This window comes from Loxodonta africana, chromosome 6 (genome assembly GCF_030014295.1).
Source record: "Loxodonta africana isolate mLoxAfr1 chromosome 6, mLoxAfr1.hap2, whole genome shotgun sequence".
In the NCBI taxonomy this organism is placed as follows: domain Eukaryota; kingdom Metazoa; phylum Chordata; class Mammalia; order Proboscidea; family Elephantidae; genus Loxodonta; species Loxodonta africana.
In genome coordinates, this window is record NC_087347.1 from 27,372,331 (window position 1) to 27,387,309 (window position 14,979).

Consider the following 14,979-nt stretch of genomic DNA (forward strand, 5'->3'; position numbering starts at 1 on the left):
CACAGAGTGCAAAATAAATATTTGTTAAACGAATAAGGAGGGGCAGAGGCCTTTGGGGGAGGATGTCTGGGGCCTTTATAGAATTACTTCAGCTCAGCTGTGTCCATTTCTTCTCTTTAACCCTCCTCCCGCTGCTGCCCGACAGTTTCCATCCCCTCCTACTACAAGGGAAGGGGTAATGAGATGGAAGGAGACAGACCCAGGGACTGCCTTTTGGACACTGGCCCTAGGAGGTGGGGCAATCCCCAGCCCAGTTGAGCTGTGTGAACTCGGGGCAGGGAGGGAGAGGCGGATCGGTCCCGGAGCCCACAGAAGTGATTTGTGGGGTCCAGATGGGCCTGGACTATCCTGTGATTGCAGGCTTGATAAGCCTCAGAGCTGGGAGGTTCTTAGAGGATCATGTGGTCCAACCTTCTCCCGTCCTAGGAGCCAAGGCGACCCTGCCCGGCCGAGAGCGCCAGGCGCCGGGGGCCAGGCCCCGGGGGCCCGGGCGCTCACTTGCAGACGCTGACCCACTCGGTGATGCGGCACTCCTCGCAGACCACGAAGCAGCACCAGTGGAAGCGGCAGTGGCAGCGCTCGCTGCGCGTCTGGCGCAGGATATTGTGGCCGCGGCCGCAGCACATGCTGCCGCAGCCGTCGGGGCCGGTGCTGCTCTTGTTGCACAGGCGGCCCACGGTGCCCGCCGAGTCCAGGCGCGGGTCGTGCTCGCAGAAGTCAGGCGACTTCTCGAAGTAGACCAGGTCGGCGGAGCTGGCGCGGCGGCGTGGGCCCGGGGCGCCCGGGGCGGGCGAGGGGACCCCCGCGAGGCCCGGCTCCAGCTGGCCGCTGTTGCGGTTGTGCGGCCGGATAAGCGTGGCGCGGTGGAAGCGGCTGCGCAGCAGCGCCCCCACCGCGCGGAACTCCGGCGTCACCTGCCAGCACGTCTTGAGCTGGCAGCTGCCTGAGGTGCCGTGGCACTTGCACTTCCGACGCATATTCTCCATCACCGCCTGCGGAGGGGGACACAGTGAAGCGTGGTGCCGGCCGCCAGCCCTATTACCCTCGTCCCTACGCTGAGACTAGCCTGCGGCAATCTCCAAGGCTTTTGACACCAACTCCCATTGACAGAGACAGAAGCGGGGGACACACTGCTCCTGAGCCGGACGTCAGGAGGCAGACTCATCTGCCGGCTCTTCTGCTGCGCTCCTATCCACCTCCCACCAGGCCAGGCCCTGGGGGAATTCCCTCCTTCCTGGCCGCCCCCCCCCCGCCCCGTCCTACCAGCAGCTGCAGGAGGCCCCTGGGGCTGGAGGCTCTCCCCTGCCACCCAAGTCCTCTCTTGCTTCCTGAGGGGGGATCCCAGATCCTCAGGGAAAGTCCCTCTCCTTCCATCCCTCTGGCAGGGGCAGGAGCAGGGGGGTGCCAGCCCCACTACATCCCAGCCCCAAAGCCTCTGGCCTAGCTCCAGGCTGTGAGCAAGGTTGCAGTGAGTCTGAGAAAGCCCTATTCCTCTATGGGTCCTGCAGCCCTTTGCAGGGAGCCTAAGGAGAGGGAACAGGGGTCTGCTGGGGAGACACTCCCATTATGCTAGCTGTAGCTGGGACTTATTTTGCTCTCTGGTGAGTACAACAGTCCCTCCCAGGAACAGTGAGCACTGGCAGGGCCCAAGGCTCTACCTGAATGCAGAACTGGAGTGGAACCCAAAGAGTGGGTTTCCCAGGCCAAAGGAGAGAGAGGTTCCAATTTCCAACGGAGGCAGTTATGAGAACACAATCCCTGCCCCCTACCAGTTCTCAGCCTGCCCTACAGTCTCCTCCCAAAGAGCCCCTTGGCATTATCCTCACCAGAGACCCACTGTAGGAGGTTGACCTCTCCCCCACTTCACTCCAAAAGCAGACCCTCAGACAAGGAAAGCAATCATCCAGGCCCCTCAAATCTGGGCAACCCCTACAGAGAAAGATTTAACCCTCCAAGTCTTAAAGGGCTCCCGCAGCTTGTCTGGGCAGCCTGTGGTGTCAGCACCATGTGGGAACCAGCCCCATGCCTCCCCTGGCCAGCAGCTCCAGAACATCTGCTTCCCACAGGCAGCAGCCATTAATTAACCAGTTTAACGAGGAGGAAGAGGCGGCACTGTTGGTATGGGCTGGGATTGTCTTGAAGCTTGGGAAAAAAGGCTACATGAACTGGGCAGGGGTGGATGGGAGAAGGCCGTAATCTGAAGGTGGGTGTGCCTCAGTTTACCTTGTCTCTGTCAGGATGGAAGAGCTGAACCATCTCAGAGCCTAGTGGAGGCAGAAAGTGAGACACCTGGGCTGAGAGTCCAGAGAAAGGGGAGGGAGATGGAGAAGAAGGTACCAGCCCAATTGGGAGGAGGACAGGAACAAGGCCTGAGCTGGCTGGGCAGGGCTAAGAGGATGAGGATAATGCCGAATTGCCAGGCGAGGAGAGCACTGACTACCATGAGGGCCAGTGGGGGCATCACAGTAGACTCCACACAATGTGGACTATGTGTGCACAGGTGCAGAGCCTCCCCTGGAAAGCAAAAGAGCACGGGCTCAGAGCCTGATGATGCATCCCGCCTCTACCACTTTCTTATTATCTGCATCACCTTGGGCAAGCTTCGTAATCTGTCTGTGCCTCCATTTCCATGTCTTAACAAGAGGCTGATAGTACCCACCTCAAGGGTTAGTTGTAAGGATTAAATGGCTGATATTTTATGTAGCAAAGTGCTCATATATGCCTGGCATATAGTCCCACTGCCATCGAGTGGATTCCAACTCATAGCAACCATATAAGACAGAGGAGAACTGCCCCATAGAGTTTCCAAGGAGCACCTGGTGCATTCGAACTGCCGACCTTTTGGTTAGCAGCTGTAGCTCTTAACCACTATGCCACCAGGGTGTCCTGGCATATAGTAAGCACTCAATAAATGCAGGCTATTATTACTTTCCTTGTTTTTGTTTTCTCCCAGGTGAGGGCAGGGGAGAAGGAAGGAAGGCAACCACAGCACAGTAACACAGGGGTCCCTGGGAACCTCCACTCCCACACAGTGCAGGAATCCCTCCTTCTGAGACTCCACAGAAAAGCTGGGAAAGGAGACGGCAGCAGACGAGAGCACAGAATGATAGAACCATAGAGCTTGGGGGACCTTAAGAGGATCTAATTCAATCTTCTCCCTTTATAGGGGAGGAGACTGAGGCCCTGAGAGAGTGGCAGAGCTAGGTCTAGGCCCCTGGGGTCCGGGTTGCCAGCCCAGCTTCCTCTGCATTTATTACGCAGGGCGGATGGGAGAAGCAGGCTGGCCAGCCAGTGGATGGAAGGATGCATGGATGGCAACCTGACTAACCCAGGGCAAGGGTCATGTCAGCTCTGCATTCCCCAGGCCTGGTACAGTGCCTGGCACACAGTAGGCAATCAAGGCATGTTGACTGAATTATTGGGGAGGGCACAATGAAAAAGGAGTTGAGATGGGGGGGAGCAGTGTGGTCCCTGGAGGAAAGGTAGGTTTGGGAGAGGGGCGGGTCCTAGGCAGAGGGATTTGGGACTGGCTCAGGGGGCGGGGCTCTCACCTGCCTCCCGACTCTGTTGTTGTGGAGCCTCATGCGGGCATGGATGTCTTTGTGGGGCTCCCGGGAGTCCAGAAAGTCCTTAGAGAAGCGTTCCCCGAAGCCCACGTCGGGGCTGCAGCCACCCCATTCCCAGGAGTCCTGCAGGCCAGGGTTGGCAGGGGGCAGGGCCGGGTGCTCCGGGACCCCGTGGCTTAGGCCCTTCCCGCGCTGCAGTGCGTCCAGCTGCAGGCGGTGCAGCTTCCTGCGGAAGGCCTCCTCGTCCCCGCGCCGCGCAGCGTCGCAGCCACATGCCCGCAGTTTGCCCAGGGCGCACGCGTTGGACACCGCGTGGACCACGCCGGCTGCCGCAATGGCGTAGGCGAAGGCGCTCTCTCGGAAACCTGCGAGTGGAAACCCAGGAAACAAGGGTGCTGGTGGGAACTCGACATCCCATCCCCCTGCCCATTGCCCAACCTTCTCATCTTGTTGTTAGGTGCGCTCGAGCCGGTTCTGACTCATGGCGACCCCACGCACAACGGAACGAAACACTGCTGGGTCCTGCGCCATCCTCACAATCTTTGCTGTGTTTGAGCCCATCTTTGCAGCCACTGTGTCAGTCCATCTGGTACAGAGTCTTCCCCTTTTTCTTGTTTTACAGAAGAGAAACTGAGGCCCAGCTTGGGGGGAGGGGAGGTTAGTACAAGGGCACAGGATACAGGAGCAGAAATCATACTAGAAGCCAGGTGTTCGGCACACACGATGTAGGGGTCTCTCTTTGCACCCCCTGCATCTTTCATTAAGGAGCCCTGGTGGCACGGTGGTTCAGCCCTCGGAGGCTAACTGAAAAGTCGGTGGGTTTAAACCTAACATTGACTCAGCAGGAGAAAGATATGGCACCCTGCTTGCATTAAGATTACAGCGTTGGAAACCCCATGGAGCAATTCTACTCTGTCCTATAGGGCTGCTTGGGTCAGAATTAACTGGAAGGAAACGGGTTTGGTTTTGGTTCCCCTTTCATTATCATCACTCCCTGCAAGCAGAGAACTCCTGAGTCTCCATCTCTCCCCTTGGGCAGGAAGTATCTGGTAAAATACATTCTTTTTAAGATCAGGGACTTAATCTATTACCTCTCATGGTGATATCTGCAATTTTAAAGGAAGCCAACAGACCCATGCCTTGCCCGCCCTCCCATATCCCCATTTCTAACTCCCTGGGACCGAGCTCCTAAACAACATAGCAGCGCAGAAGCTTTTATGTCAAGCTCTGCTTTCTTGGGAACCCAAGGTAAGACGAACAGCAAGAGACCTGCACTAAAGGAACTTACAAAGAATGTAATTCAGAAAGAAAATAACCCCAAAAGACAGTCTGAGATTTAAGAGGGAATGGTGAACAACAACAACAAAATAGTGAAAATGTATATAAATGAAAACAAACACTGCCTGCGTAAAATAATAATTTCTATTTTGTGCAGTTTAAAGAAAGATTGATGAAATACTGAACAACAGAAGCATGTAAGTTAGAAGAGAGGCTATTTATAGTTAAAGAATTCTATGGGTTTTTTTTAGTATTCCAGAGGTGGATTGAGATATTGTTTAAACTTATACTTTGTTAAATTAAATATGCATGGCAAAATTTCAAGGATAACCACTCAAAGAATATTAAGTGGATTGTACAAATTCCACACAGGCAGATGGGGGGGAAATGGAATAAGAACACACAAACTTCTTCAATCTAAAACATATATATATATGAATAAATGCAAAGTGGTATCCTTAAATAGAAAAGGGGCATTAGTGGAAAAACTGATAAAATCAAAGCAAGTCTGTGATTTAGTTATAGTAAAAAAAAAAAAAAAGAAGAAGAAGAACCCTGCAGAAGAAAGGAAAAATTTAACCTGAAGAGCAAATGACCAGGCCCCAGGAAATGCTAATGAGCAGGAGGGAGAGGGGGGAGTAAGGAAGGGAAGATGGACTCTTCCCGAAGCTCCCTGCCCCAAGGTTGCCTGCCTGGTGTGTGCAACCACCTTAGGCCACCACAAAAGCTGTCCTGATTGCAGAGCAGTGGAGCCCACAGAGCTTTCCTATTCCATATTCACAGGAATTCTGCCCAGAAAAGGGTACTACCCAGCCACCCTGCCTTCAGTCAGTCTAGGTGAGCTGAAGAGGTTGTTTGAAGGATGCTGGAGGTGACCTCAGTGTGCTGCACAGGGTCTGGCATATAGTAGTGCTGAAAATTGAGACGGAAGGGTAAGCTAAGATAGATACCTTCCCCAAGGAGCTCGGAGGCACGAAGGCTCTCTCTGACCAAGCCACTCTCAGGCCCCAGGGCTGGGCCTTCCTGGCCACTGACTTATCTACCCTGCTTTCTTCATTTGGTGCTGCCAGCCTGAGCCATCTTCTAAGAGGGCTCTGGTGGGTCTGGCCATGTGACGGGGAAGACCTACTAGCAGAGGAGGGTTCAGTTCCTAGCCTTGCAGGCTGCTTCTTGCTTATTTTAAGTTTGAGAAAGGCCCTACTGGGAACAGGTTCTGGCCCAAGTCTCTGAGCAGCCCCTGGACCCCAGAGAGTGCAGGCAGCGGGAGAGGCCACACACAAGAACAGCCTTGACACAAGGAGGAGAATCCACCTGTGCCATGGGCATCTGGGGACAAGCCAGGACCTGGCGGAAGGCTGATGGCCTTGGGGAAACCTGAGAATCAGAGGAAGTAGAATTTCTGGGTCCTTCCACCCCAGTATGGAAGACTGGAAGGACATGCTCTCAGAGACCTCACAGACTCCAGCAAGCCAGCCAGGACTGGACAGAGACCCAGGCCCAATTCCACCCCCCTGGTCCTTACCCCCTGCATCACAGGACCCTGTTCTCTCCCTATCTAGCCATGGGAAAAACACACACACACACACACCCACACACACACACGATACTTAGTAATTAAGCGTATAGACTCTGGAGCCAAATTGCCTGGGTTCAGGTTTTGGCTTTACCATTTACTAGCTGTTAATAGTTAGGTGACCTTAATCAAGTGACTTAACCTCTTGTGCCTCAGTGTCCTCATCTGTAAAATGGTATTATTATTTTCTACCTCATTATATCGTTCCCGAAAATTCAACGCGTTAGTGACCTTGAAGTGCTTAGAATAGTGCCTGTCTCATAATTAGTACCACATAAACATTAGTTATTATCAAGGAGTTCTTCTTGCTGTGGCCTCGCTCATTCCTGCTGCAGTTTCCTGTCACTTCTACTTGTTTCACTCTGAGCAGGGACAGAGCCCAGCAGCTCTTGGCCCACTCTACAAGAAATCACTGGGGACACTAGAAGCCCATGAAGCAGGCCCTCCCTCTCTAACCTCTCTTTCCAACTCATGGCATCTCGGTCACTTTCCATAAGGAGGTTGCCCAACTGTGAGCAGACAGGAGGGGTTGGGGGTGAAGCTGAGCCTTCAGAGGGGATGCTGGGAGTTGATGGGAGCTGCAGAAGAGTAGAAACCGCTCTGGGAAGATGGTGCCCAAGGGGAAAAAGGACAGACTCAAGTCTCTGGGGAGCACGCCGTGTTTAAACTCTTGCCTTTTATCTGGGGAACTCTGCGCACTGCCTTCATTCTGGGGAAGTCGTCGGCTTGGTCCTAGGACAAAAGTTCATGCTCAGACCTGAAATCCCCCCATACACATGCACACTTGTACACACACACACACACACACACAGATTGTGCAAAGGGGGGAAGCCAAGGTCACAGAGTTCAAGGAGCTGGACCCAGCCCTATCTCTCCCAGCTCCAAGGCCTGGCAGCTTCTTACTGAAAGATATTTAGCTCTGCAGGAATCCTGCTGCTGAGAAAGAAACCCAGGTAGCCCAGTTCCCAGTCCCTAGGACTCTGTCTACACACAGCACCAGGAAGAGAGCAAGAGGCCTGTGCTGAGGGGTGCGCAGGGCCAAGCACCATCTTCCAGGTCCTGACACCTTCAAGACCGGCTGGACAGATCTGGAGGAACGTAACCTGCAGCCTGCAGAGAACACTCCGACTCCTATGCAGCCAAAGATGCCTTTCCCTACACCACCTCAAGGCCTCTGATAGCTGTCACAGCCACGTATAGGGGTGAGGGCAAGGCCTGTGTGGCCACCCTCTGTTCCAAATATCCAGGCCCCAGAGAAGTTCAGCCCACTGGCTTTGCCCCCAGCTACCATTCAGGGCCCCAGTTTTGGCCCTGGCCTCCATTGTCTGGGGCAGATGTAGGCACTGAGCCATCTGGCCAGCTGGAGGGGAGAGGGGTGGAGCCATGGCCAGCTGAGCTGCTCAGGGCAGGGGGGGCAGTTCGTTAAGAGGCACAATTAGCCGTCCTGCCTTTGATCTGGGACAGGGACTGCCAGCATCTAAGTGGAGTCAGCTGCTGCTGCTGGCTGGAACCTATGGCTAGGAAGGGGCTGGGGGAGGAGGCTTGGAGGGTAGGGGAGTGAGTGGAGAAGGGATTCAGGAACCTGTGGCAACCATGAGGGGTTAGATAGGCTTCAGCCCCACACTTTTAAGAATCAAAGAACGGGGGAAGGGGGAGATCTGGTCTCCATTCCCTCCGTGCAATAACCTGTGCATGCTCTGGTGCCCAGGCTGAGCGACAGAGTGCTGTGTGCATGTGGGAGCACTTAGGCATGACACTGAACGTGGCTCCATGTTTGTACAAACATGGGTAGGGGTGTGTGTGTGTGTGTGTGTGTGTGTGTGTGTGTGCATGTGCATGTCAGTTGCATTTCTTGGGGCACTCCCCTGCAGTACCAGTTCACCTCTGGGCACATGATGGGAGTTCTGAGTTGTGTTGGCCTTGTAGTTTGGCAGGCAGTCTGGCAGGGGGTTGAGTACTGGCTCTAAAGTCAGCTAGTCTGCACCTGAATGCAGGTTCTACCTCTCCCAGCTCTACCACTCACTTACCAGCTGGGAGACTTACATACCCAACCTCTCTTAGCTTCATTTGTAAAATGAGGATAATAATAGAATCTACAGCATGGGGGCTGTTTGAGAAACCTGAACCACAGTTAAATGGAAGTGCTTAATACCTTCGGCTAATTTACTGGGTCCCTTTATTAAAATAATGGGGCATTAGAGTACTGGGGCCCTGGTGGCACAGTGGTTAAGATCTCTGCTGCTAACCAAAATGTGGCAGTTGGAATCCACCAGCCACTTCTCGGAAACCCTATGGGGCAGTTCTACTTTGTTCTATAGGGTCACTATAAGCAGGAATCGACTCAATGGCAACAGGTGTGTTTTTTTATTAGAGTAATAGGACCCCAGATGATGTTGGGATATGATTGCCTGTGCCTCAGTTTTCCCACCTGAGTACAGCCACATACTTCAAGCCCTGAAAGCTTAGGCATAAAACCAAGACTCTCCAAAGATGAATGTGAAATGAAGGTGGCAGAAGAAAGAGCCAAGGCCTTGGACAGCAGAAACTCCACATTCAAATCCCTGGCTCCCTTAGGGCTGGGCGCCTGACTTACTGTTGAGCCTCACACTCCCCTTCCCATCTGTTCCAAATGGGTCTGGATCTTAGGGAGGGAAATCCCCAAACTGCGGAAGCTCATAGGACCATATTCTCCTCCATCATGTCTCTTCCTGCTAAAGCCCAGCCCAAGAAGTCCCTTCTTCCTGCCAGTCCCCTCATCATGGATGAGAAATGCAGGGCTTCTCTATTCTTCACAATGAAGATCTCCCCTCTACAGATGTTCTGCCCAGAATGCCACCCAGGCACCAAGAGTCCGTGTCCTTAGTACGAAAAGCTGGATACCACTACCCTCATCACTTAGGTCACAGCTGCACCTGGGCTGGGCAAAGCAGCCAGCATGGGGTTGGGGCCCTCTTATAGTTTTTCTTTTTTTGTAATCTCTCTAGCCTCCTAGGGGTCCCTATCCCTATTCCCAGCCCCCAGGCTCTACCACCCCCTTATGCCCTCTCCTTGACTGAATAAAGCCCTATTATATGCCCTGCCTTCCCAGGCTTTCCCCTCCAAGGGATCAAGTACCCCTTCCCTCTCCTTTCTACGTCAGAGCCCCATCCCTCCAGCCCAACCCATCTCAGGAAAGTGTCAGGACAATTAGATGACATTAAGAAGAGGACTTGAAGCACTTATATGAAGATCAAAGACTACAGCACTCAGTATGGACTACACCTCAACATAAAGACAACAAAAATCCTCACAACTGGACCAATAAGCAACATCATGATAAACGGAGAAAAGATAGAAGTTGTCAAGGATTTCATTTTACTTGGATCCACAATCAATGCCCAAGGAAGCTGCAGTCAAGAAATCAAAAGACGCATTGCATTAGGCAAATCTACTGCAAATGACCTCTTTAAAGTGTTGAAAAGCAAAGACGTCACTTTGAGAGCTAAGGTGTGCCCGGATCAAGACATAGTATTTCCAGTCACCTCATATGCATTCGAAAGCTGGACAATGAAAAAGGAAGACCAATGAAGAATCAATGCCTTTGAATTATGGTGTTGGAGAAGAATATTGAATATACCACAGACTGCCCTAAGAACAACAAACCTGTCTTGGAAAAAGTACAGCCAGAATATTCCCTAGAAGCAAGGATGGTGAGACTTTGTCTCACATACTTTGGACATGTTATCAGGAGGAACCAACCCCTGGAGAAGGACATCATGCTCAGTAAAGCAGAGGGTCAATGGAAAAGAGGAAAACCTCAATGAGATGGATTGACAGTGGCTGCAGAAATGGGCTCAGACATAGCAAGGATTGTGAGGATGACACAGGACAGCGCAGCGTTCTGTTCTGTTGTACATAGGCTTGCTATGAGAGTCGGAACCAACTCAATGGCACCTAACAACAACAATAGCATTAAGAGGAGTACCTGGGAGGTGCAAACTTTTAAGCACTCAACTACTAGCTGAATAGTTGGCGGTTCAAAACCACCTAGACGTGCCTCACAAGACAGGCCTGGTCACCCGCTTCCAAAAGATCACAGCTTTGAAAACCCTATGGAGCAGTTCTACCTCTGCACAGGTGGGGTTGCCATGAGTTGGAACTAACTCCGTGGCAACTAACAATAGCATTAAGGAGTCAATAGCATTCAGGTGGAAGGTCCAAGGGCGCACCTCCTCCCAGCAGTGTCCGCATTTTAAACATGGCAGAATCCACATTTAAGAGAACCCCGTTGACAGCCTGGGTCAGAAGAGGGGTCAGTGCTTGGGGAAAACTGGGGTCACCTGATCCCACAATGGATAATCCATGGCTTGAAAAGATGGGAGTGTGGGAAAGGACCCGGACTAGCAACTGGCTGCCACGAAGAGTGGCCTCACGGAATTCAAATTTAGCTGATCCTAGAGGTTTAGAGGTGAGGGGCCAAGGTGGACCTGGAAATGACAGTGGAGTAGGTTGAACCTCAGGTAGAGGGAGGAAGGAGGGAGGGGCACAGTGGTGGCCCTGCAGAGAAGGACAGTGGCAGTCCCTTTCCAGAAGCCCAGAGAGCCCTCCGAGGAGTGCAATCGAGGGAGCAGAAGCCACAGAGCTAGGGCGGTGTTCCAAGGCCCAAGGAGCCCAGCCCATCCACTCCCCCAGCCCAGGAGCCACTGTCCTGCCCCCTCCCCATGCTGGGCGCCGCCTGCCCGGCCAGCCTCAGCAAGTCTCCCCCCTCCACCCCTAACCTCTCCTCCGCCAGTCCCCCTAGCTCACCTCCCGCTTATTAAACTGCAGGTGAACCCGGGAGTGCCTGGCCCCGCGCCAACCCCACGCGGTTCCGCGGCAGCTCGGAACTCTCCCCCAAAGCGTCACGCCCCCCACATCTTCCACTAGGCCGCTCAGGCTGGGCAGAGACGAAGAAACCAGGACGCCTGGGTTCACTCGGTCTAGAGGGGACAGAAGGACCAGAGGGGAAGACGGGACACCAAGGCCCGGGCGAGGGATGAAGAGCCGGTGTCCTTGCCTTACCCCAGGCGGCAGGGTGAGAACCTGAATGCCTACCGGAATGCCCAAGAGGGGAAACCGATGCAAGGGCGACCGCGTCTCCACTGCGAAGGCCCGAGGGTCTTAGAGGGAAAACGGGGCTGCGGATGTGTGCGAGGAGCGCGAGGGACCTAGAAACCCGAGGGTGGGAGAGGGCCTGTCACTTGGCGTCCGCGAGCACAAGCCGCGGGGCGCGCGGGGCACCATCTGAGCTGGGCCAGCCCGCCGGGTTCAAGCAGTTGCTCCGCGACTACTAGGGGCTCGAGCTGCGCCGGGCGGGGTGGGGCGGGGGCTGGGGCCGGGAGCCGTCTGCGCGGCCCGCGGGGATTAGTTCGCGGCTGCATGCCGCCACACGCGGCGGGCTGGGCTTGGCCGGGTAGAAACAGGGCCCCGGGCGCGCGCGGGGGAGGGAGGAGGGAGAGTGCGGGGGCGGGGCGGGCGGCTGGGACTGGGCTGGGGTGCTGCGAGGACCCATGACTTGGGGGCCCGGGGGAGGTGGGGAGATGCAAGAAGAGCTCCTGGTGAAAAGGGAAAGGCTCCGGCTTTCTGAGGTCTTTCCGAAGTTGAGGTACATTGGAGTATGACTCTCCGAGAGGCCTCAGGCCCCAAGGCACAGCATACATGGGCACCCCTCCTTCACTGTCTACTGAGGATTGGACTATTCCCAAGGATCCGGGGTCCACGGGGTCCCCACACTGTCCCACCCAGGCAGCTGAAGACAGATGGGTACCGGGCTAGGCCCATCCGGGGGGCAGGGCCCCCACCTTTTCCAAAAGACTGAAGTCAAGACCTGAGATACCAGACAGGAGGCAGGTGTAAACGGGGAAAAGTGTCAAAGCCTTCTGACATTTCTAGCCCCAGCCACCCTAGGGATTGTCAGGGTGGACCCTGGGTCGCTGAGAAGTCAGGTGTTTGGTTTGGGGGACAGGGAGTGGGCTGGGGCACCTTTGAGCTGTGAGGGGAGAGCGATTGGCAGGGCTGTAAGGCCTGCCTGGCAGCAGGCACCTCACACAGGCACTGCGGCACACACCCAGTGCCTGTGAATCAGAGCGGATCTTGGGGGCGGTGAGGATGACACAGAGGCTGGTGGTGTACCCTGCCGGGAAGAGCTTCTGCAGAAGCACAAATATTTTACCTGCCTGGGCTTCCCCCACCCAGACCATTTGGCAGAAAGTCTCCAACCCTCTCCCCTCTCCACGATGATGCTGGGTACTTTGACGCAAGCTCTCTGTCCTAAATGCTGTTTACTAAATAGAGGGTAAATTGAGGCAGGTGACAAACATAGATATTTCCAGAGCCTGAAATGTGGGGTATCAGGGATGGGGCAGGAGAATCCAGGAGTGCTACATTCTCAGGCATGGAACTTGCCATCCTCAGCCCACATGGTCCAGTCTAGGGCCATGTCTGCCCCACATGCCTGGGGCTTTTCTGAAATCGGAATGAGGCAAGAAGGTGACATAGCTGCCAGCTTGAGGGAGCGGGTTAAGGGATGACTGGAAGACAAGTCTGGAGCGGGGGTGCTGGATGGGGTGGGCAGAAGGGCAGTGATGAGGGGTGGCTACCTCTGCTGAAGATGGGGCTCTCATAGGGGATCTTGTTGCGGGTCTCAAGGCTAGAGCAGTTCCAGCGCTGGTCCCGGAACTGGTGCTGGCACTCATGGATGGCAATCTGGATGCCCTGGATGGCTGAGGCGGCCACGTCAGGGTGGCGCACACACACCTCCATCTGCCGCCTGCTCAGCCCAGGCAATGTCAGGCACACCGTGTTGGCGTTGAGCACAGGCTCCGGAGGCAGACGGAGTCCCAGGATGTCGTTGGGTGCTGACCTGCAGAGGGTGGGTGGTGATTGGGGGTAGGAGGGCCTAGAGGGGGCAGTGGGAGGCAGAGTTATCTGGCCCCATCCACCTGGTCCCATCTAACAACATATACACTGTCGCATAGGCCATAATTTCCCTCTCTTCTAACCCCTGCTTCTGAAGATTGGCCCGTCAGTGCACCTCTGGAGCATTCTCCTTTCCTTACCTTCCCACCCTTGCCCCCTCCAACACAACCTGCCCAGGCACACACCCACACAGGGCATAAACTCAAACTTATTGCTTTCCACTTGATTCCAACTTATAGCAGACCTACAGGACAGAATAGAACTGCCCCATAAGGTTTCCAAGGAGCAGCTGATGGATTTGAACTGCCAGTTTTTTGGTTAGCAGCCAAGCTCTTAACCACTGCGCCACCAGGTCCCTCCCCCACAGATAAACCTGTACAAATGCACACACATCTCGTTGCCCCACGAAGTGTCCCCCGGGAGCCCACTCCCAAAGGCATGTTTTCAGACAGTCACATTCATGAAGACACACTTCTGCACACACTGTGGTGGACACACAGACCTACACACTTACACACATGCACACTTCATCAGACATAGCTACAGACACACATGCAACAAAGACACTCAAATCTACATACATGTTTGTTTTAACAACCATTGACCCATGAAATTTTTCATTCTCCCACCCATCGTCACCCACACAGACTGCTGTTTAACAGCACAGCTTGCTGGGTGTACTGGATCACACACACACACACTGCAATCCCTCAGTGACCCCACCTGGGCTGCTCTCTTACAGCCCTCAACCCTTGCCACTCTCTGGGAATGAGCTTCAAGGTGGGGAAAGGTATTCGAGCTTCCTTCTGGGAGCAAGAGTGCATTCCCCCAGCATTGCAGGGACCCTGGGATGGCACTTGCCCCCCCCCCACAACTCCAAACTCATTGCCTTTCACACTCCTAATTGCCGTTATTTTCCTGGACATTGCCGTGTCTCCCTGGACTGCTCATTCTGTCACCAGCCCAACCCCCTCCTATGAGGGCACAGTCACTCGTTGGGCACCAGCACTAACCTGCGACTCTATCCTTCCCTCCTGACAGGGCTCCGTGCCCAGCAGGAGCGCTAGAGGCCCCTGCTCCCTGGGGGTCCCAGGTCCACAGGAGGGTGGGGCATGAGGCTAGGGCTCACCTGGGCACCGCGGCAGCCAGCAGCAGGAGGAAGAACAGGAGAGCGCAGAGTGCGGGCCTCGGCTGGGGCCGGGGTCGGAGCCGCAGCCAAGGGCGAGGGTGGGCGCTGCCCATGGCGCGCGGGCCAGGGCGGGCCAGGGGTGGGGGGCTCACAGCCCGGAGGGGCGGGCGAGCCCGGGACAGCGGCGCATGATCTGCTGGGGTCGGGGCGGCTGTGACACACAGCTTCAACTCGGGTCAGGGCTCCTGGAGCAGACGGCACCCGCTTCCCCACTCCATGGTGCAGCGCCCCAGGGCACCGCCCTCGGGGGGGGGGAGCGGGCGGGAGCACGGGGCACCTCCTGGCACAGGGGTCTGGGGAATTTCCCAAGGCCCCTCTGCGACAACTCCGGGTGCCTCCCGAAGATAAGGGGGGCCCGGAGGTGCAGTGGGCTGGGGACGCGAGGCTGGACTGCCAGGGATCCTCCAGCACAGCACTGAGAGCCTGTGCTTCGGAGG

General features: G+C 55.1%; 1 protein-coding gene across 1 annotated transcript; it reads right to left on the bottom strand.

The window, feature by feature from the left end:
* Nucleotides 1-478: 478 nt before the first annotated feature.
* On the bottom strand, nucleotides 479-14,595 carry WNT10A (Wnt family member 10A). Its single transcript, XM_010601966.2, has 4 exons — nucleotides 14,483-14,595; nucleotides 13,035-13,297; nucleotides 3,552-3,931; nucleotides 479-992 (listed from the first exon to the last, which is right to left on the bottom strand). The coding sequence occupies exons 1-4, from the start codon at nucleotides 14,593-14,595 to the stop codon at nucleotides 495-497; spliced, it is 1,254 nt and encodes a 417-aa protein (XP_010600268.1). The 3' UTR covers nucleotides 479-494.
* Nucleotides 14,596-14,979: the final 384 nt, after the last annotated feature.